We start from the raw sequence: 20,420 nt of genomic DNA on the forward strand, positions 1-20,420 counted from the left end.
GGCGGGTGCTGGGCCAAGGACATGCCGGCGAGCCGACTCGTGCCCTGTGGCTTGTCAATCCCTCCCCGCTACATTCCATCCCGCCTCAGCTCCCAGCTCCGCTCCTGCCCTTGGGAAAGGAGCCTCCCCACGTCACCCAGCCCACCCGGCCCCTGAGTTCCAGCCTCTAGGGTGAATCTACAACTGAGGTAGTGGTCCGTGTGTGGGCAGCATGGTTCTGACTGCCCCTTGCACAGGCTCTGAGAGGCGTTTCATGGAGCCTCTTCTTGCGGTGGAGCCTGGGCAGGGGGTGAAATCCCAAAGTGTGGAGGCCTGACGTGAGTGCCCCTTGGGTAGAGCAGGCTTGGGAAGGGGGCAGGTGGCAGGCGGCCCAGAGGGTGGTGTGGCTTGTGGGGTACTTCCTCCACTTGGCACGCGGGCGATTCCCTCATGTAAACTGCTGCCTGCCTCTGTCTGAGAGGACAGGTGTTTGAGAACTGAAATGGGAATGGGCCCTAAGGGTGCAGGCCCCACGCTCAGACCCGCTCCCAGACGCCAAGTGGGGAGCAGGGGTCTGGCCCGGGGCAGTGGGTGGGAGTGAGGGCCAACATCCAGGGAGGCTTCTCCCAGCTGCCTCCTCCCACCTGGGACAGCCGGTGGTGGGCAGCTTGTGGCTTCCTGCCTTCCAGGCGCCTGGGCTACCCCCGAGGCACGCACACAGTCACTGTGCCGTGTCTCACATGCGCTAGAACGTGACAGGAGCCTCGGATTGGGTCTGCTCCCCATTCCGTGTGTGGTGGCCTCCCTGCAGGATGTGGGCAGAGCGGGCACTCAGGGGGCGTGTGCAGGACGAGGGAGAGGCAAGCGGACGGGGCCGGAGGGCCAATGGGGGACGGGCACAACCCTCTGACAGCAGGCAAGGTCCCGCGAGCTGCTCGTTCTGGAGAAGACAATGTGTTTAATGATTTCTGTGACCCAGAGGACGCCATGCAGAGCCCGGGCAGGGCCGTCACACGAAGTAGGCAGCCAGGGCCGACATCTTGTCCTTGGGCCTCCTGGTGCCTGGCTTCCCCGCTGGCCTCCGGCCCCGGCCCCGGCCCCGGCCCTGCCTCCTCCCAGGCCCGCGGTGCATGGGGTGGCAGGAGGCTGCGTGCTTCAGCTCCACCAGCTCCTGGAAGACGGGGTCGCAGAAGACGCAGCCCGTGTGCTGCGTGCCATCGCCCGGCAGTGGGGACCTGGCCTTGTTGAAGTCGACGTCCAGCAGGGCGGCCTCGCAGGTGCCGCAGGTGTCGGCAGACACACGCACGCGGTGGGCATTCTCGAAGCAGTGCGCCACCACATTGCACCTGTTGCAGGCCACCCGCCACTTGGGGCCTGAGGTGGGGTCGAGCACCAGCACACCGCTCTCGCACTCCACGCACTGGCCAATGCCCAGCATGCTCAGCGAGTGCTGGCAGGTGGGGTGTGTGCACTCATTGCAGCCTGTGCCTGGGGGAAGTGCAGGGGATACCATTATGCACACCCACCTGCCCGCCCACCCACCCTCAGGACCTCCACCCCAACCCTCATCCCAGCAGATTGCGCTCCTCTCGCCCCGTGCATGCCGGCCCTGGGCTCTTCTTCTCTGAGACCTCCTTGACCTTTGACGTCCCCCTACTCTGAGGTTTCCAGACGGCTTCCGGACGGCCTCCAGCCAAGTCCACCCCCCCTTTACTTTGCTCCCCGTGGCCCAGGTGGGGCCATCTGCTGCCCTATAAGCTGCTGGAGGGCAGGGATGTGTCTGAGAAAGGTGGTGACTGAGGGCTCACCCCTTGCCGGGGGCGGCCCCCTCCCACTGCATCCTCTCACTCCCCCGAGCCCAGGAGCATGCCCACTGCCCAGATCACAAGTGATCTGACGACGGTCAACCATCCAATCGCGACTAGGCAGAGAGCGGCAGACTGGCCGGCTGGGCCCTGAGCAGTGCCCGAGCACACCTGGGTCCTTGGGGCCCTGTGCAGGGAGCTCAGGAATGGTAGGCGCGGGGTCCCCTCAGAGTCCAGCGTGACATGAGCAGGGCTGGTGCTGAGGAGGGACCACAGGTGCCCGGGGTACAGGCGAGCTGGCTAGGGAGGGAACGGCTCACCTTTCTTCATGTCTCGGAAGGGTGGGTGGTTAGAGCAATATGGGCACAGCGGGTAGCTCTTGCCCCGCGAGCCTGAGGACCACAGAACCAGCTCGAAGTCGTCCAGTGGGCACCGGAGCTCCTTGTAGAGCTTGATGGTGCCGTTCTGGGGGAGGGTGTAGGTCTCATCACAGTGGGAGCAGTGCAGGCGGCTTGGCTTGGCCTGTGGCAAAGTCGGGGGGGTGGTCACAGGTTTGCTGGGGCTGCCGACCCTCCTGCCCGCCCTCATTCTCCCCGAGACATAGGATACGTAACATGTAAGACATAACGTGTAACACCTATAACACGTAACACATAATGCATGATGCTAATGCATAACACGTGTAGGTAGCACATAGTATGGAATATCACCAGGACCTCTCAGGCAAGGATCCCTGGTCACTGAATCTCAGAACACTTGCTCCACACGTACACAAAGGCAGTGCTAAAATCTCTGCACGTACATTAGTATCCGTGACAGCAAGGAACATGTTGTCAAGAGAACATGGACAGTGCGTGTTTCAGTGGCCTAATGGCTTACGTGCTGCTGGGGTCTGGAGGCAGCGGTGGGGGTTTGTTGGCAAAGCTGCCCAGGAACCCCCTGTCACTCCGTGTGAAGGCAGCTGGAGCAAGGCCCGCGGGGTGGCAAGACCGCCCACCTGTGCACACCTGCCCTGTGCCTCCCGGCCCCTCCCCCCTACCTGGATGTACTTCATGAACCGGTGGCACTTCCCACAGCGGGAAAGGGGCTTGCCGGTGGCCGCCAGGGGCGAGAAGGACACCTCCATCAGCTCATCCATGCCTGAAAGTGAGCAGGGCGGGACTCACACCCCGACCCCGGGGTGCCCACCTCCACGACAGCCAGTATACTGGGCAGGCTGGAGGGAGCTACCGCACGCGGCCAAGAGTCTGAGGGTAAATACGGCCACCCCTGAGGGTGGGGGTCTTTGCGTCAGTAACTGAACGGCAAGCGGCAGCCCTGTGTGTCACATGATCCGCGTGTGCTGCATGTGCTGTCACTACACTCGCTCTGTAATCCCGACAATGGCCTGGAGCCCAGAGCCTGGATCTGGGAGCTGGTATCACTGCCGGAGGCGGCAGCCCTGACCAGGGTCCTCTGGCCGAGGAGCAGGGAAGAGGCAGGCCTCACCCGCGATGGAGTCCACGAAGTAGTGGAACTTCCTCTTGAAGACGTCCAGGGTGTGGCCCAGGACCTGGCGGTAGTCGGCTTTACCCTGGGCGATCAGGTTCAGCTGCTTCTCCACTGCACTGCGAATGGTGGGGAGCACCAGCTCCGCATCTGCGGAGTAGGGGACGCACTGTGAGCCCTCATGCCACAGGGCCAGGGCTGCCCCCACCTGTGATCTCCCCCGGCACCCCGTGTGGAGTGGCCAGGACACCCCGTCTCCAGGACAGCGTCACAGGACGAGGCTGGACCCCAGGGCCCAGTCTGCAGGGAAGAGCCCACGTCCCCCCTTTTGGACCCTGACACACACCCATGTGTCCATCAGCCCTGCTACGGCAGGTCCTGGGCGTGGCCGAGGCGGCCTCCTTGCGGTGGGAGTTGCAGACTCACTGCAGGGCCGGGTCTGTGAGGGGAGGCGCCTGGCAGCTGCACTCACCAATCTTGTAGTAGCCGTGCACCAGTACAATACCAAGGTTGGTGGGCTTGAGCCGGCGCCCACTCTCCACGACCACGTAGTTACGCTGGCAGATGTTGTTGATGTGTACGGGGATGCTGGCATCCGTCCCTGAGACACAGCAGGGCCCTGTCAGACTTGGCTCCCCCTTCACCCCCGCCTGCCTCGTGGCCCCTGGTTCTCAGCCCTGCCCCTGGGCACCACACCACAGGCCTTTTCTGGGCTGTCCTGTGAACCCAGCGTCGATGTTCCCAGCTCAGAGAGACTAAGGAACTCCACCAAAGTCACAGAGCTCGGCCGCCTGCCCCTCACATCTGGAAATGTGCCCTCCTTGGCCTCTCCCTGTCTTGACCCTGCGGCACCCACACCTTTCCAGAACCAAGGCCCCAGCCCCCCAAATGCAGAGGAGCCTCCCTGACAAATTGTCCTCCAAAACCTGCCCGGGTTTGCCCACTTGCTGGCTCCCGGTCCCTCGTGATCAGCCCCCAGGGCAGGCTCCCAGCTGCAGGGTGCACCTGCCCCAAAGACATCAAGGTCGTCTGGCACTGCCAGATGCTGCCTTTACTGTTCCTCGAGGTCCATGGCTGGTGGGATGAGGTGGGCCAGGCTCTGAGCCCCATGCAGCTCTGCAGTGCTGCACCGCACACTCCCGCGGCACCTCCTGCACTCGGGCCACAGCCCCGGGGTGCCCGGTCAACAGGGCCGCCCTTGACTGCTGTCGGGTGGTCCGTGACACTGTCTAGTGTGTGGCCAAGAGAAGCCACGGACGTCCCGTCAACGAGAAGGGGCAGAGGGTGCTGGGTGAGCGGCGCCCACACCCGCAGCAGGCTGAGGACTACCAGGACCCACTGCAGGCACCCAGGCTCCTGGAAGCAGCAGCCCAGCTCTCCTGGTAAGGCCACCACTGTCACCAGGACCCCGGGCACAGGTAAGAGGCTCCCTGGCAAGGCACCCGCGGGACTGTTATTGATGGAGCAAAGTCCAGATACCGTGGCCTGGTTGTCCCACAGCCCTCCAGAGCCTGTCAACTGTGAGGGGCCCGGTGAGCTGGGAGAGCCCATCAGGGAACAGGCAGCGCCCCTCGGAGCAAGCACCACCTGGGGAGGCGGCACCGGCACAAGGCCATCCCCTGGGGTGTGAGGCCTCGGGTCACAGCCCCTGGGCCTGGGGACTAGGAGAGACCCTCGCCCGTGAGACATGTGCATCAGCCACCCCACTTTTGAGCTCACAAGCTCCCCGGGTGGGGCACGTCCACTCCCCGCGCAGGGAAGCAGTGCCGCGGGAACTTGGCTTTCCTGTCACCTTGTGGATTTGTTCTGAGTTTTGTGTCCTCCCTGTGGGTGAGTCACTGGCAACCTGGGCCAACGCTCAGCTCTGGGGGTGGCAGTTAGTGCCTGTGAGGGTGCGTGTTGGCCTTTACAGGCAAGGCCAGGTCCTGAGGTGGAGGCCTCGGCGAGGGCCTGCCCGCGGCCACCCTGCAGGCTCAGCTGGCCACACTGGGCCCCAGCCCTGGGACCCACCGATCCCAGGCATTGTGGACCCACCGATGCCATGCTTCTCCATGAGCGTGATGAGCTCGGCCTCCGTCAGGTAGTCAGGGGGGCTCGTCTGCTTCTCCAGCATCTTGACCTCAGCCACGGCGAAGGTGTCGCCCCTCTGGCAGGTGGGCAGGCTCTCCTCCAGGGGCACACTCTGCCAAGGCATGATCTCCGTGAAACCTGCGGAGACCGGGCGCCAACACTCAGGGCCGGTGGCCATGTCTGCGGAGGTGGGAGAGGCGCCCGCCTGGCTCCACCTACCTGGGGAGATGACGGTCTTGCCTGTGCAGGTGAAGCGCTCAGGCCCGATCCGGAAGGAGATGGTGCTCTGCAGGTACCTGCAGTCGTGGCTGACCGTGGCGATGAAGTGTCTGGTGATGTACTCGTACAGCCGCCAGGCCTCGCCGCCTGCAACAGGCGCGGCTGTTCAGTGCCGGGCTCTGGCTCCAAGCAGCCCCGGCACTCGTGCTCCAGCAGCAGGGCCTGGGCGCCAGGGCTGGCCTGCTCTAAGCCCTCGAAGGGGGAGGGGACATACAGGAAGGATCGCAAGCATCTCCAGGCCTCGGTGGCTCTTTCAGGCCCTGCTTCTGGGTGGGACTGCGCTTCAGGGCCTGACCTACCCCATAAGTGACCTGCCACCATCGCTTCAGATTGGGGCTGCGCACAGGGGCTCCTCCCTCCCTCTCCTGCCTTATCCCAGCATGCAGGCCACCAGCAGGGCCTCGAGAGTGGGAAGTAAGGGCGCCCCATGGTTGAGCCTGTCACCCTGCCCCGGTCTCATCCCACTCCATCTGTGGTCTCCTGCCTGGCCTGCTCCAGCGCCTGCCCGCACACCACACACCTGCCGCCACCACTTCACTCCTGTCCCGTCCATGGCGACAGAGCACAACCTTCAGGTGGCCCCTTCACTGCAGCCGGGGCCGGTGGGGGCCCACACTGCTGATGGGGCCTGACCCCGTCCAAAGGTGCCATGTAGCCAAAGCTCCTCACCCGGCCCTCCTGGGAAGCTTGAAGCGCGCGCGTGCGTGCGTGTGTGCGTGTTTGCACACGCGCAGACTTCTGGGGGGAGCCCCCATACCTAATTCAGCTTCCGTGGCAGACTTCATGGGGGTGATGGGGGGATGGTCGCCAGCGTCGTGGCCTTTCCGTGGGCGGTTGATACCTTCCGCTAACAGCTGCTTCACCTGAGGGGAAAGCCCGGAGCAAGGCATGAGCCGAGCATGGCTGCCAACCCACATGGGAGGAGTGGCTGCCCATCCTGGCCTGGCCCGTGGGGTCCTGGCCTCACCGTGTCGGCCCAGTAGGGATGGTTGGCCTGTTGCCGCAGAGGCCCCTTCAGGTCGAAGCTCTCGGGGTAGTGGGTGGTCTCGGTGCGCGGGTAGCTGATGTAGCCCTGTGTGTAGAGCCGCTCTGCGGTCTGCATGGCGTGCTGTGGGCCCATCCCTGCCGGACATGCAGGCTCAGCAGCCCGGAAGCCAGGAGAGCAGGCACTCCCGGGCCAGGTGCCCAGGCTCCTGGGAGGTGGGGGCCACACGGCCCGATCCAAGGCCAAGCTCCCCCACCAGGGTGGGGACACCCCAGGGTCACCCTCGAGACGCTGGCAGCCGTACTGCTGAACGTGGCCTTCAGAGCGCCTGTGTCCTACTCGGCCTGGGGTCACACCCACGCCCTATGGTCCACACGCGCCCTCCGTCCTGAGCCCCTGGGTGTGTCCGCGCTCACAGCGCTGCAGGGCACTGATGGGGGTTCGTGCTCCTGCTCCTCCCCAACCTGCAGAAGCTGGCCTCAGCGAGAGGTCACTCCATGTCATCGCTGCCCCTCGAGCATCCCTGGAGGTGCTGCCCTGAGAGGGTGGTGCCCACGGTTTCCTGAGGCTGCAGAGGGGCCACCAATGCCTGGAGGCTGCCAGCTCCAGACCAACCTTCCAGCACAACCTTCTCACTATGGTGGAAACGAGGCTCAGGGCCACGTCACAGCTGTCACACCTGGCAAGTGCTCCGCCCACACCTGGCCTCTCCCTGCACCAGGGACGCCACTGCAGCTGTCCCCCTCAGGTAGCAGCCATCGTCACAATCGCTATTGTCAAGACGCCACGTGCCTGCCCCAAGAAGTCTCCTGGGGGCTTTGAGGCAACGCCCACACTCACCCAGGGAAGAGCTCGCCACACGCAGCATCTCCACAGTGTTCAGGGCCAGTGGCCTCTGCTTGGCCTTCTCCTTCCTGCTCGTGGCCTCCACCTGGGGGACAGAACAGATTCACGCATGGGTGCAGGGAGACACCATGACAGGCTCAGGACATGTGGCCAAGGGTCTAGACTCTTTTACCCTCCCAGCTTCTCCAGTTCTCTTCACAGCAGACTCAGGACTTGAATGAACATTTGTTCAGGCCCAGGAAGGGAAAATGAAAGAAAATTCTTTTCCAGGGAAACAGAAAACCTGGAGAAAAGGGGAAGAGTCAGGAGAAAGGGCTGCATATTTGAAACTCAACAGGAGCGTCTGCCAGGCCACGGGGCTGGTGGGGGGCGCAGGGGGCCATGGGGTGAGGGCTTGTTGCAGGGGCAGCTGCTTACCCCTCACTACGCCCACTAGTGTTGCTACACCTGCCAATTTGTCAGGAGAAGCTGGAAATTGGGATTTTTTAATGTGAAATCTCCTAACTTCTAAAAGTGGGTAACCACTTTGGAACTTGGTAAATACCACGCACTTTAAGGAAAATGGTGGTGAGTAACCACCGTCAGCCTCTGGGCTGAGTAGCTATCAGAAGAGATGACCGTTTTGTCTGTGGCAAAAACAATGCAAACCTCTCAACCACCACGCCTCGCCCCTGCCAACCTCATGTGGACCTGGCCAGGGCCGTGCCCCCTGAATTCCGGACAGATGTGGGGCTAACACTGAGGACAAGTGGTGTCTGTGCAGCAGAGGCAGCTTGGATCATGGGCGGAGGAGAGGGGGCACTCAGACGGGCTGGCCATTGCGGGTAGAAGCACGGGGCAGCTTTAGGGGAAGTTCTGGAGCCTGAGTCAACTGCCCTGGGCAAGGGGACGCCCAGGAAGGTTCAGGAAGGACGAGAGAAGGCGGCTGAAGGAGGCCGGGCGAGCCTCAGTGACCACGGGGGCCGTCACAACTGCAAGGCATAAGCTGTCACGGCCACGGACATGCCCCCACCCATGCGGCCAGCCAGTTGCCAGGTGGCATCAACCTCTTCCTAACAGCCACGCAGCCCATGCTTTCCAATTCGTGAAAACCTGAGTAAGAAACGTAGCACATGAAGGCCACGAAAGCTGATGACCCAGAGATGCCCGCGCTGGCTGTGGGACCTGGGCGGGTTCTTGATGTGCATAGGGGCCTCTAGTTGTTAGCCTGAGGTGTCACAGAAAAGGGACATCTGGGTGGAATCCCCCCAAAGGAGGTAATGCCCACAGGGCACGTGGAGGGCTCAGAGCAGGCACGTGGTGCACGGCAGCTACGGCCTGGGCAGGAATTTCTTAGGGGGAGCGTGTCGTGAGTAACCATTCTTCTGTCTAAAAAGTGTCTGTGTTCCAGAAAGGCAGAGAAGGATATGAGCCTAGGTCAGCAGAGTCTTCCGAGGCCCCCCCAAGGCAGGTGGGACTGACGTGGGTGGAGCAGCCCACCTGGGCCTCCTTCTCCAGCTTGGTCATGTTCAGGAACATCTGTGCGATCTCCCGGTCGAACACGCGCACTCGGTCCCAGTCCAAAAGGAGGGATCGGTCCTTATCGGCGTCCACCTGCAGGAGGGGAACAGGAGAGCCCGGGAGAGAAAGCATCCAGGTGAGCCAGCGCCAGCAGGGAGAATCGGGGCAGACAGAGCTGGTCCTCGCCTGGGCCCTGCCTCTAAAGTGTCTCGGCTGTACCTGTTCAGGTGCGTAGCCGCAGATGTGCAGGTTGAGGCCCAGCCCCTCCCCAAGTGGAGGCTGCTCTGACACGAGGCCTCCTTGCTGAGATCAGCCAGATGGCCTCAGGAGGGGAGCCTCAAGCCGAGGCTGAGGTGTCCTTAGGGAGCGTCGGAGCCCCCACTTCTCATCCCCTAAGCCCCGCTGGCACTAGATGTGGTCCCACCTAGGAGACCCCAGCCCTGTGTTGACGGAAGTAGCTCTGTATTATACTCTAAATCTTACAAAAACCTTCCTTTTTACTTGGAGCAGGGGTTCCAAGACTCCTTAGAAGCTCGAAAGTCAGCAGCCCGTGGCCCTCAGTCCAGTCCTTGGACCTGACCACCCCAACCGTGGGCCTGGAGGGTGACCTCACCCTGAGCTGCCAGAGCATCCAGGCCTGGCCTTGTCCTACGGCCTCCACGAAGGCTGGGGGCCCTTCCCTGGGCACCCACAACCACTTCCTGATGGGACAGCCACCTACAGCTGTGCCCTTGGCCTGGGGACTATGACAATGATGATGGAGGCTCTCAGAATCCATACCCAAACCCAGAAAGACCCAGCATGAACAGGAAAAAGAAGTGAACCTTGGCCTGCAGCACCCAGTAGGTCTCCGGTTTGAAGGACTGGATTTTATCATGTCTCTCCACACAGAAGCCCAGCGTGGGGGTCTGGCATGGCCCGAAGGAGATAAGCGAGCTGTCTAGGTTGCCGTATTTCCCCTGGAAGTATTTAGTCTGAAACCTATAAAGGGGGGTGGGGGGAGAGGAGGACATTTTGGTCAAACATTCACTCAAATACCATCGTTAGCTGCCCGTGGGAGTCGGGCAGGAGGCTGGCTGGCGGGTGTGGGAGGAGGCCAAGGCAACTGCTCCCTGCTCAAAAGATGGAGAGGGAAGAGCGGAGGCTCTGTCCACCCTGGCCGGAAGCCCTACTTTATTCCGTGCCCCTCCACCCCCTCAAGACCTGCCCACCCTGCTTGTCGAGCGGGGACCTCTGTGGTCTGCGTCAGCTAAAGAGACAGTTTTCTTGGGGATTTAAAAATGCTGACAATCTCCTGTCGCCGACCAGGCCTGGGTGGAGGCCGGGAGCCAGGCGAGGCAGTGGCCTGGCCAGGGGGCGGGCGGCACCTGGTGAAGGCGCAGCCGATGCGCAGGTCCAGCTCCTGCCGTGCGTCCACTGAGAGTGCCTCGTTGTGGTCGGGCTCGCCCAGGCGGACCATGGCAGTGCAGATGTCTGTGTCTGTGATGGAGCTGAACCGGGCCCGGAACACTGTCTTCTCGCTGCTGTGGGCCTGATTCATGACAGGCAGCACCGCGTCCAGGACCTGGGGAGGCGGCCGGCTGTAATGCCCACACCTCACCTCACCTGGGTGCCAGGACCCCTCCACTGCCCTCTCCTCCTGGAGCCTCAGTCTCCACGGGCCTCCTGCCATGCGCTTCCTTTCCTTCTGTTCACCGCTGTGTTCAAACCCCCTTCCTACTGCCGTCCCCTCTCTTCCTACAGTGGTTTCCACCCCCGAACCAGGAGGCGCTACTGCCGGGGACACAAGGGACCCCAGGCTCCAAGTCCACCCCGCTCCACCCACTTTCCCGCCTTCTAGAGGAGGGAGTGCTAGGAGGGCCGAGGGGATTTGGGAGACTTTCCAGAGACTGGAAGAAAGACAGAGAAGGGAAAAGAAGAAGAAAACACAGTGGATAGGAGTGGGGGCCGGTGCATCTCAGGGCTAGAGCAGGGTGGGGGACTTGGGGGGCCTGGAGCCCAGACTCACTAAGAGTTAGTGAAGGCCATGCAGCGGGAGGGGAGTCACCGCTGGAGCCTGGCCATGCAGCTTCCTTATGGGGAGGGAGTGGCTCCGTTTCTGAGGGGAGAAAGCCCGTGAGCTGCCAACATTCTCCACCCCAGACGCAAAGGTCCCTGGGGAGGAGCAGCCCTGCAGGGGAGGGGTCGGGAGAGGGGTGTCTGGGAACAGTTTCCTGAGGTGCCAGGTCCCAGGTGAGAGCTGGGGTGTTCCAGCCTGAGGGGCTCCTGCGGGAGGCAGGCCTGGGAGCTGCCACCTGCTTCCAGCCTGAGGGGGGGGCGCCTGGGGGCTGGCGGAGACAGGAGGCGGGAGGGTACAGCTTGGGGGGCGGGGGGAGAAGGAGGAGGTATGTGAAAGGGTGTCAAGCAGCACTGGCTGAAGGTCCCTGCATGGCGCCGGGAGGGTGGAGGGTGCGATGCTCAGAACCCACCCTCTCCTCCAGGCAGTCCTCCATCTAGGAAATCCTGCCCTTCCTCACAATGTGCCCTTCAGGCAAAGGGACACTCCCTCCCCTGGGCAGAGCCCGTGCATCTTAAAATATCTACAGAATCACCAGAATTTAAGCCGGTGCCGTGGTTCCCCTGGCAGCATCAGCCCCAGGAGGGGCATGACAGCAGCAGGAAGGCCGATGTATGGACCCCCAGCCCCCTCACCTCGAAGCAGATGTTCTCTCCCTCCTTGTCGCAGTCCAGCCACAGTACGATGTAGTCACAGCCTTTGCCCTCCACCTGAGCACAGCACATGGGGAATCACACCTGCCTCGGCCCCCAGTGCCTGCCCATGGCACCCCCGCCCAGCTGGCGGAGCAGAGCCCGGCCCCCGATCACCCTGAGCCCTGGAGCCCAGGGCAGGGCCCAGGCTGAGCCAAGGAGCTGGCTACAGTCAGGCTGGCTTAACCTCTCAGCAAAGAATTTAGTTCAGAACTGCTGTTTTTTGGACAAAAAAGTTATAAATGCCACGTGATCGTAACCTCCAAAACCGCATTTAAAAAAAAGCTAAAATGAAATAACTAAGTATTAACAGTAGTTGTCTCGGATAGTGAGATTATAATTAATTCTTTTTCTTTTTACTTACTTATATTTTCTAATTTTCATCACATGTATCCATTTGTTTTAAAATTAGGAAATCACCACCACCAAACTATTTTAAAAGCAGGATGTTGCCCCGGGCGCCGGGGAGCCCAGGCTGACTGTGGGGGAGGAGTGGGCCTAAGGGCACCTGTGGGGGCGCGCAGGGGGTGCTCCCTCACGCTCAGGACGCACCTGCAGGAACTTCACCATGTTCAGCTTGGGGTTGGCCTCCTTCTTCTCCGTTGGGGCCTGGCTGAACAGCTCGGCGGGGTCCACCTTGTCCCACTTGTTGTACTTTCCTACAAACACAGGCACTGGACGTCAGAATCACACTTCACGCTTCCCGGGACTTGGACCCCAGGAGGAGGGTGGGGAGGGCGAGGCTCGGAGAACCCTTTGCCCAGAGCAGGGCCTCCCTTCGCCTGAGCTGTGAGCCGACAACACACTTGAGCCGCGTGTGGGAGCTGCTCCCGGATGTTCCCCGTGGCGGGGGGCACCGCTCCTGGCGGTCTCACTGCCACTCATGCCCTGTCTCCTCCTCCAGCTGGTTTCTGTACCCTCTCCCCGCCCAGCACTTGGTCGGCCCCCGACAGGTGCTCAGCGGATCCCGGGGGCCCTTAGTGTCCTCAGGCCCCCCGTCCAGCGCATCCCCCCCATTCTCTACTTGGCATTCGGGCCTCACGTGCCCAGCCTGTAGGCTTCCTTCTAGGCCTCGCTGGTCAGACACAGCCAAGTTCAAGCTCCAGCTCCCTGACTTCAGGGTCCGAATGCCCTGCCGCAAGGGGAGCAAGAATTGCCGAGGCTTTGCTGTGAGCGGCCTGTGCTCAGTGCTGCACCTCCCGCCCCACTGGGGCCTCAAACAGTCCTGGGAGGCGATGGCACTGATCTCAGACCCTTCACACACGAGAAGCAGACATGAACGGAGGCCCAGCTCCGGTGGAGCGAGGGTCAGAGCCCAGGTCGGACCCACATCAACTGCGACCCTGCACCCAGCCCCACTGGGTCACTGATGCTGGCCTTCCAATCACCACTGACTGACTGCGAGACAAAAGTCATACTCGGAGAGGCAGCAGCCCTCTGTGGAATGCCTGCACGAGCCAGGCCCCTGCTCAGGTGGGGACCACTGCCTCCACTCTGCACAGGAAGGTGCAGGGCAGGCAGTGACCAAGGGGCACCACTGGGACAGGGACCCCAGGTCAGCTCTCCACAGTCTGCTGGCCTCAGGACTCATGGGTTCTGGACAAACCTCTCTGCCCGGAGCCTGCCCTGGGCTCCAACTGGACCCTGGGCAGCACCAGGCAGGGCTCCTCAGTGCAATGGAGGGTGGGCAGGGGGGCAGAGGCTCACCCAGGAAGTCCAGGGTCATCACATGACCACAGACGGACGTCATCTTGAAGCGGACCAGCTGGCCAGTGAAGGTCCCGGTGTACTCGTGCACTGAGCACGTCCCGTTCAGCCCTTTGCGTGAGGACATGCTCCCTGCAGGAGAAGCACAGCCATGCGGGGACCCGGGGCCCTGACGCTGCCTCTTGGAGGGCCGGGGTCCCCTCCCCACAGTGGTCAGTGACAACATTCCTCAGGCGGCAGCAGTCACCGGGTGCTGAAAGATCTAGCGGCTCTCAGGGGAAACACGCAGAGCTGGGTGTGTGTGTGGGCCGGGAGCGCCCCCTCTGGACGCTCAAGAGCAGACACTCTCAGGTCGTTCTCTGTATTTCTGTGTTCACTCCTGAATCTGATTTCTGCCCCTTTCAAACCCTACTCAGAGGTTCCCCAGAGACCCCCTAACTATCGAACTCCAGGGTGACCTCTCCACTCCCAACCAATGGCCTCTTCCCTGAACTTTCTCGGCCTCTGGGGACCGGGCACTTCCGGGGTCTCCCCTCTCCTTCAGATGACTTCTCAGCCTGCTCCCCTGGGGTCTCCTCTTCCTTCAGCCGCTGGACTGAGGGGAGGTCAAGGTAGACGCCTGCCATCTCTGGGTCCCCAGCACCCACCAACCACCCAGGGGCCAGGGTGAGGCAAGGGCAGGTGTTCTCTTTCCCAGTGCCCTGGGGTCTCAGGGGCACGGCTCAGCCTCGTGGCACCATCAAGTGGCGTGAGGGGCGTGGGTGCAGCTGCAGCGGGGTGTCCACAGGGCGGTGGTGCCGATGCCCATGGCATGGCCTCAGCAGACTAGGCCGGGTGGGGTCCTTCCAGTGGACTCTTTCTGCGCAAGTTAGCAGGGCTCATTTCTGCTGCTCGTGACCGACCACCTGCCCGGCACAGCACTCATCCAGTGGCCTGCCTGCCACGTGCTGCCAGCTGCGCCTGCACCTTGTGGGAGCCCCGGCTCACGCTCAGCGTGGCAGTAATCACACCCCACAGGGACTAAGTGACTAAGTGACCGAGGGCTTCATCCACGCCTGCTGTCCTGAACAGACTTGACTCCAGCGGGCTGGGGTTGCTTAGGAAGAAGAAAGGATTGACCTGCAGAGCAGGAACGCCCACGCTCACAGATCAAAGCCGTTGAGAGCGCCGGGGCTGCCCTCCTACCTCGAGAGAGGATTCTGGCGATGGACTGGGCCAAGGACGGCTTCTCAGCCACCATGAGCACCGTCTTCATCTCGTCTCAGGCTGCCAGCACCCTGCCTCACTCTGCTCTCAAGGAAATGGCAGTGAAACAGCTCACACACTGCCCTAGGGCAGCGTCACGCTGCTGCCATGCCAACTCCTAAGAGAAAAGACACGCAGAAAACAACGATGCTTCCAGTGGAACCTCTCACTTTAAACAACAAAACAAACCCGAGGCAAGAAAAAGAAACTCAGGGAAACCTGAAGGCACCTGACAGACAACTGCCTAGGGCAACTGAACCGGATCAGGACCACGGCTTTGTTTGAAAAGCTGAGGTGGCCCCATGACCCCAGGCTGATTTTGTCCCCAAATCCACGCTAGGAAGCCCTGGGGGCCTTTGGGCCTGGTCCCCCTCCCGTGGAGCCGTCGTTTACCCCCAGGGCTGAGACGGCATCCTCACCTTGGCTGAGCATGAGGGTGCCCTGGGCACTTTACCCAATGCAGATGCCCAGGCTGGGCACCCATGTCCTCCTGACTCCCAACTGGGCTGAGACCCACTGGCCAGGAGATCCAGCCCCCAGCAGAGCTCGAGAGACCCTTTGCAAAAGGCTCTGACCTACCTCCCCACTTGTCCTGCCCCACCTCTCACTTTGCAGGCCAGGGTCTGGCTGGTTAAATTGGACATTGTCATCTGAAGAAAAAATACATCTGTTTGCCTGGAATGTTCCACGGATCCTGGGGAAGGCAGCTCCACTGTCAAAGGCCCGGCTCAGGCACTAACTCTTCTTTAAAGGGTTCTCCCTCTTTTAGGGAAAGACAGGATGGATCCTTTTCTGTGAGCTGTTTATTCATATTTGTACCCATTTTTTCCAAGAGGGTTGCTGTCTTATTTTAGGAGTCATTTAGATAATGAGGAAATTAGCCCTTTACGGTATGACCTGATGTCCAAAACATTCCCCCAAGCAAAGTACATCTAGAACGGGCCTGTACTTATGTCACCAGCAAGGGTTGCAGGTGGTGGAGCTGGGGGGCAGGCAGACCCAGACGTGGCTGGTGGAATTTGACCAGAGCGACTTGATGACATCTCTCAAAACTACGAGCATGTGGCCGTAGCAGCCCCACATCCAGGGATGAGCTCAGGGATCCCACATGATTTACAGAGCACCCACTGCACGCTCAGTGTGTCGCCCTGTGCCATGAGGGGCAGAGCAGAGCAGGGGCGGCACAGGGCAGGCATGAGCTGTGCAGTGTCCGGGGGCAGAGTTTCAAGGCGGCCCAGGGACTCCCCTTCCCTCACCCACAGAAGCCAGAGGCCAGAAGTGGAAACTGGCAGCAAAGGGAGTTTCCCATCCCTTCCAAAGTAGGAAGGACTTATCTTAAAATGTTCCCTTAGGTTTTCTCACTTCTGCGTCACAAGAGCAGCCAGCAATTATGGTGTAATTGTCCTGCCAGTGTCCTCGGTGGGGGTGCTGTGCTGCCCCACGGCAGGAATCGTAGGGTCGGGAAAACCAGAGATCAAGCGGCAGGACCTAAACACACATGTGCAGCCCTCATCCTGTCCAGCCTCCGTGAGCATCCTGGGTGGAGCGGCAGCCCTGCTTTGCTTCCCTACAGCACCGACCACTATACCCGAGAGCCTCTCCAGCTACGTATTTATTTTTTTGTCTCACAGTTCCTAGAACATATGTAAACTCCAAGAGGACAGGGCTGTTACTCTAATGACAAGTAACAGACGATGAGCAAATACTGACTGAATAAATAAAAGAGCAATTTTACCTGCAAAGTGAATAATAAAAATACTTTCTTTGATGTCTAAAATTGAAAAACTGACTTTAAATCTGTAAGAGTATTGCAAACATTTCACCTACTCAATGCTCTTTTTTCTTTTTTTAAAAAAATTATTTTTGGCTGCATTGGGTCTTGCTGTGTGCAGGCTTTCTCTAGTTGCAGCGAGCGGGGGCTACTCTTCGTTGCGGTGCACGGGCTTCTAACTGCGGTGGCGTCTGTCATGGAGCACGGACTCTAGGCGCGCGGGCTTCAGTAGTTGTGGCACGCAGGCTCAGTAGTTGTGGCTCGTGGGCTCTAGAGCGCAGGCTCAGTAGTTGTGGTGCTTGGGCTTAGTTGCTCTGCAGCATGTGGGATATTCCCGGACCAGGGCTCGAACCTGTGTCCCCTGCATTGGCAGGTGGATTCCTAACCACTGTGCCACCAGAGAAGCCCCTCAGTGTTCTTTTTTCCATGGTGTTTCTGGAAGTTTTACATCTCCACTACTCCCCTTCATACCTAAGGATCCTAAATACTCTTCCAGTAAATAATTAACATATTCTTCTGTAAAGATCCCTTTAGAGACAAACATTTTGCCCTAGCATCTTCAAAGGGATTACCTCATTTATCCAGGACAAGGGATACAATTGGACAGTCACAAAAGTCACATCAGCATCAGTCCCAATTTCAGAGCACCTGTCCACCTGTCACTGTGTAGTTGCTATTCCACAGTTGATATGTGGCCTGTCTCCAGCAGCTGTGGCTCTAAAGAAACAGGGGTTCTGGTTTAACAGTTTATACTCCACTACTGCATGAGTACTTTGTAACCTCCTGAGTACCACTGCTTTATTAGGGGAAAAAAATCACTTTCTTTAAGGATATGGAATCATGGAATCCTGGGGGAAGGAGTCTTGGTGATGATCCAGTACAACCATCTCAAGAGAGAACAAACTAAGACCCAGACAAAGCGATTTTCCAAAGGTAAGCTGGGAAATTTACCAAGTTGGGGCTGAAACTCATGCTTCCTTACTTCCAGCCAGGTACTTTTTTTTTTTCTTTTTTCTTTTTAAAATGCACCAGGTTCCACCTTTTAAAAGATTTTGGCAGTCTTAACTGATTAATTGCCTGTGATAATCTTGGGGCCTCCCTATTTTTCCATTAAGGCACATCTCCAATTTCAAAATGGAAGCCAATGAGAACAGAAGCTGAGAGCAGTGGCTTGCAAACTTCATTTATACACCATCTTAATACCTCTGCCTTACCAACATTATTATTCACTTAAGTTTCTGCCTTGAAGAAAAAGCTTAAATATATAAAAAAGGGAAATTTCATAGCCTCTTAGGAGCTGAAAGCCTGTAATCAATAACCAGAACTACATTCTTTCCAGTAACCTACATGGCCTGTCAAGTTTGATCTTGTTGCCTGCCAAAGCTCCGAGCCTGAAGTCTGTCCCCTTATTTCAAAAAGGGAGATTAGCAAGTGCTAAGAGGATGTTGACAGCAAACACCCCAAATTAGGGCTGTAATTAAGAGGGCTGAAAGTCAAGGAGAGTAGAGGTTAGCCTGTTATTAGCCTGTCAACTCACCAGCGATACCACAATGGTACGTGTCCTTGGGAGACACGGTGGATAAAGTCCTTCCATGTCAGTGTCTTATGCACAGGTGGATTCAGCTTGGGAGTGGAGGCCTAGCAGTGGTCCGCACGGCATTTACAGGCCTAGGATTTCCCACCTTAGTGACTTTAGCAAACACCTATGGAGTCAGGGAAAGAACCCTTTCTTAAGCTCCTCCTTTGCAGGCACGCTACAGCTGTAAACGCAACTTTGTTTAATCTTGCTAGCAACCCTACGAAGCCTGTGCTGTAACTTTTTAAACTATGAGTAGACTGAGGTTCAGAACAATACAGACTAGTGTCAGTGATCTTTGGCAAGTCTCTAGGGACTCCATGGCTCGCTGGCCACCAAGCCCGCGTTGGGGTGACTTTCTCACGTCCTGTTCTCACAGGCTGAGCGACAAAAAAGGAAGACGAGGCCACTGGAGAAAATACTTCCCAGGATTCCAGCTAATTTGTCCACAAAAGTGCCCTCGGCACCCCACCCCCCGCGTCTACACCAACTACTCAGAGAAACACATCCCGGCGCCCTCCAGACCGGACCGGGCCGGGGGCGGTGGGCGACGCCTGGACCCCGACCCTGCCCGACGCGGCGCGGCCTCTGTCCCCGCCTGCGACGCGGACCCCGCCTTGGGGGGCTGCGGGGGACTCGGCGCGGAGGGGCTCCAGCCGCAGCGCCTGCTCCCTCCGGTCACTCCCCGTACCCACTGGCCCGGGAGGAGGCGCCGAGAATGCAGAGCCCGGCCGGGACCGGCTCCCAGCTGCGGGGCTCGGCCCACACCCCGAGCCGCCCGCCGCCCACTACTCGCCATTCGCCGCTCACCCGCGTCCCGGGTCCCGCTCCGCTCCGCCTCCCGCTCCCGGCGGCCGGAGGCGACCTGCTTCCGGGTCCGTCTGCGGACGGCGTCCCCCTCTGCCCTCCGGCGCCGCACGCCCGCGTCCACAGGTTCCGAAGCTCGCGCGTTCCAGGGCACGTCCTCCAGTCGGCCCTAGCACGCGGGGGCCACACGGGTCCCCAAACCCCAGCCGACCCCTCCCCGCCTGGGTCCGCAGAGGTCCCCAAACCCCACCCTGGCCGGGGTCCCCAAGCCCTCCACCCCGTTCTTCCTCGCCGCGGGGAGGCAATAATAATTACCTACAAAGATGAAAACTGGATGTTAAGCATGAAAACATATATACTGCTAATAATTAAACTAAAAACTAAAGACTACAGATGCGTGTATAGCAGGCTTCTTTCAATGCTATAAACATTTGTGGAATGAGTGAATGAACTATGTAAAACATATCTGGAAGATGAATTGGAAAATAAAAGTAATTTTTTGTGTTATAGCAATAGGTTTATGGAAGGTTTAAAATAATTTTCGTGGCTTTATTTTAATATCTTTTAAATAATAGCGTGCACACAATTCCTTTGCTACCTTAGACATTTCCCCCAACTTGCCTTTATTGGAAGACTAGCCCTTATAGTCTGGAAAAAGAAAAATTCTACGGTCAAATTAAGATTGAGAAATGCCAAAAAATTGAGTCACAGTGAGATTTCACTTTCAAAACAGAACTCCTGGTGCAAACCCATTCCTTGGCAGGTTCTCCATCTCCAAAATGGCAACTCCATCGTCCTGGTTGCTCAAGCCCAGTGCCTGCAGGCATCCTGGATTCCTCTCTTTTCCTCAACCGTTATCTATCACTATGTTCAAAATATATCTGAGATCCTATCAATCATCCCTGCCTTGGCTGCCACCATCCTGATCCATCTGTCTCCACACAGCCCCCACTTAAGGAGTCCAGGGCTAATGTTGGATCCCGGGTGCCACCAGTTGGCAGAGAGGCAAAACCAGAGCTCCTCCATCATTTAACCCAGCTCAGGGGTTCATTCTGCAGAGCAGGGGGAAGGACTTGAGGCCTGGACACCCAGGGGCCGCTGAGTGGTCTGCTCTGGAAGCCTGGGGGTCTCCATTAGCGCTGAGAAACTGCAGTTGGCCTGTGCTCTGTGCCTGGGCAGCCCTGCAGCTGAGTCCTCCCCACAGACCTCCCAGGGAGCTGCCGTCAGGCTGTCCTGGTGACCTTTACGTGGACAAATGACTCAGAGTCAGAGGGACCCTTAGACCCTCCTTACTTATGCATGGGTGCTGGGTGTGGTGGATGATATGGCTGAGAGCTCCTGGGTCTCTCTTCTCTCTGATTGGGCACAGGCTGGACCACGATCTTCATAGTTCTGTTAATAGTCTACACCAGGACTTCCCTGGCAGTCCAGTGGTTAAGACTCTGTGCTTCCAACGTGGGCGGTGCAGGTTCGATCCCTGGTGGGGGAACTAGGATCGCAGCGTGGTCAAAAAAAAAAAGTCAACACCACCCCATGCTTACTCTGTTCTAGGCACATCTCTATTTTTAATGCATTTGATTCTCGTTGCAACATTAGGGACTAGATATTGTTATT

The 20,420-nt window shown here is 59.1% G+C and overlaps 1 protein-coding gene across 4 annotated transcripts; it reads right to left on the reverse strand.

The window, feature by feature from the left end:
- Positions 1 to 917: 917 nt before the first annotated feature.
- On the reverse strand, positions 918 to 18,892 carry TOP3B (DNA topoisomerase III beta). Of its 4 annotated transcripts, XM_061169931.1 has the most exons (20): positions 18,810 to 18,865; positions 17,961 to 18,126; positions 15,232 to 15,302; positions 14,593 to 14,770; positions 13,408 to 13,539; positions 12,253 to 12,359; positions 11,644 to 11,718; positions 10,320 to 10,516; positions 9,777 to 9,933; positions 8,932 to 9,045; positions 7,447 to 7,537; positions 6,589 to 6,743; positions 6,379 to 6,484; positions 5,562 to 5,708; positions 5,307 to 5,480; positions 3,745 to 3,873; positions 3,273 to 3,422; positions 2,824 to 2,924; positions 2,105 to 2,306; positions 918 to 1,467 (listed from the first exon to the last, which is right to left on the reverse strand). In XM_061169931.1, exons 4-20 carry the CDS (start codon positions 14,660 to 14,662, stop codon positions 989 to 991), a joined length of 2,586 nt encoding a protein of 861 aa, XP_061025914.1. In that variant the 5' UTR covers positions 14,663 to 14,770; positions 15,232 to 15,302; positions 17,961 to 18,126; positions 18,810 to 18,865; the 3' UTR covers positions 918 to 988. The 4 variants fall into 4 exon arrangements, with proteins under 4 accessions (XP_061025914.1, XP_061025912.1, XP_061025915.1 ...); XM_061169929.1 differs by lacking the exon at positions 15,232 to 15,302; XM_061169932.1 differs by lacking the exon at positions 17,961 to 18,126 and having other exon boundaries at positions 18,810 to 18,847.
- Between the last annotated feature and the right edge of the window lie 1,528 nt (positions 18,893 to 20,420).

Source organism: Eubalaena glacialis, chromosome 15, assembly GCF_028564815.1.
Source record: "Eubalaena glacialis isolate mEubGla1 chromosome 15, mEubGla1.1.hap2.+ XY, whole genome shotgun sequence".
NCBI lineage: Eukaryota > Metazoa > Chordata > Mammalia > Artiodactyla > Balaenidae > Eubalaena > Eubalaena glacialis.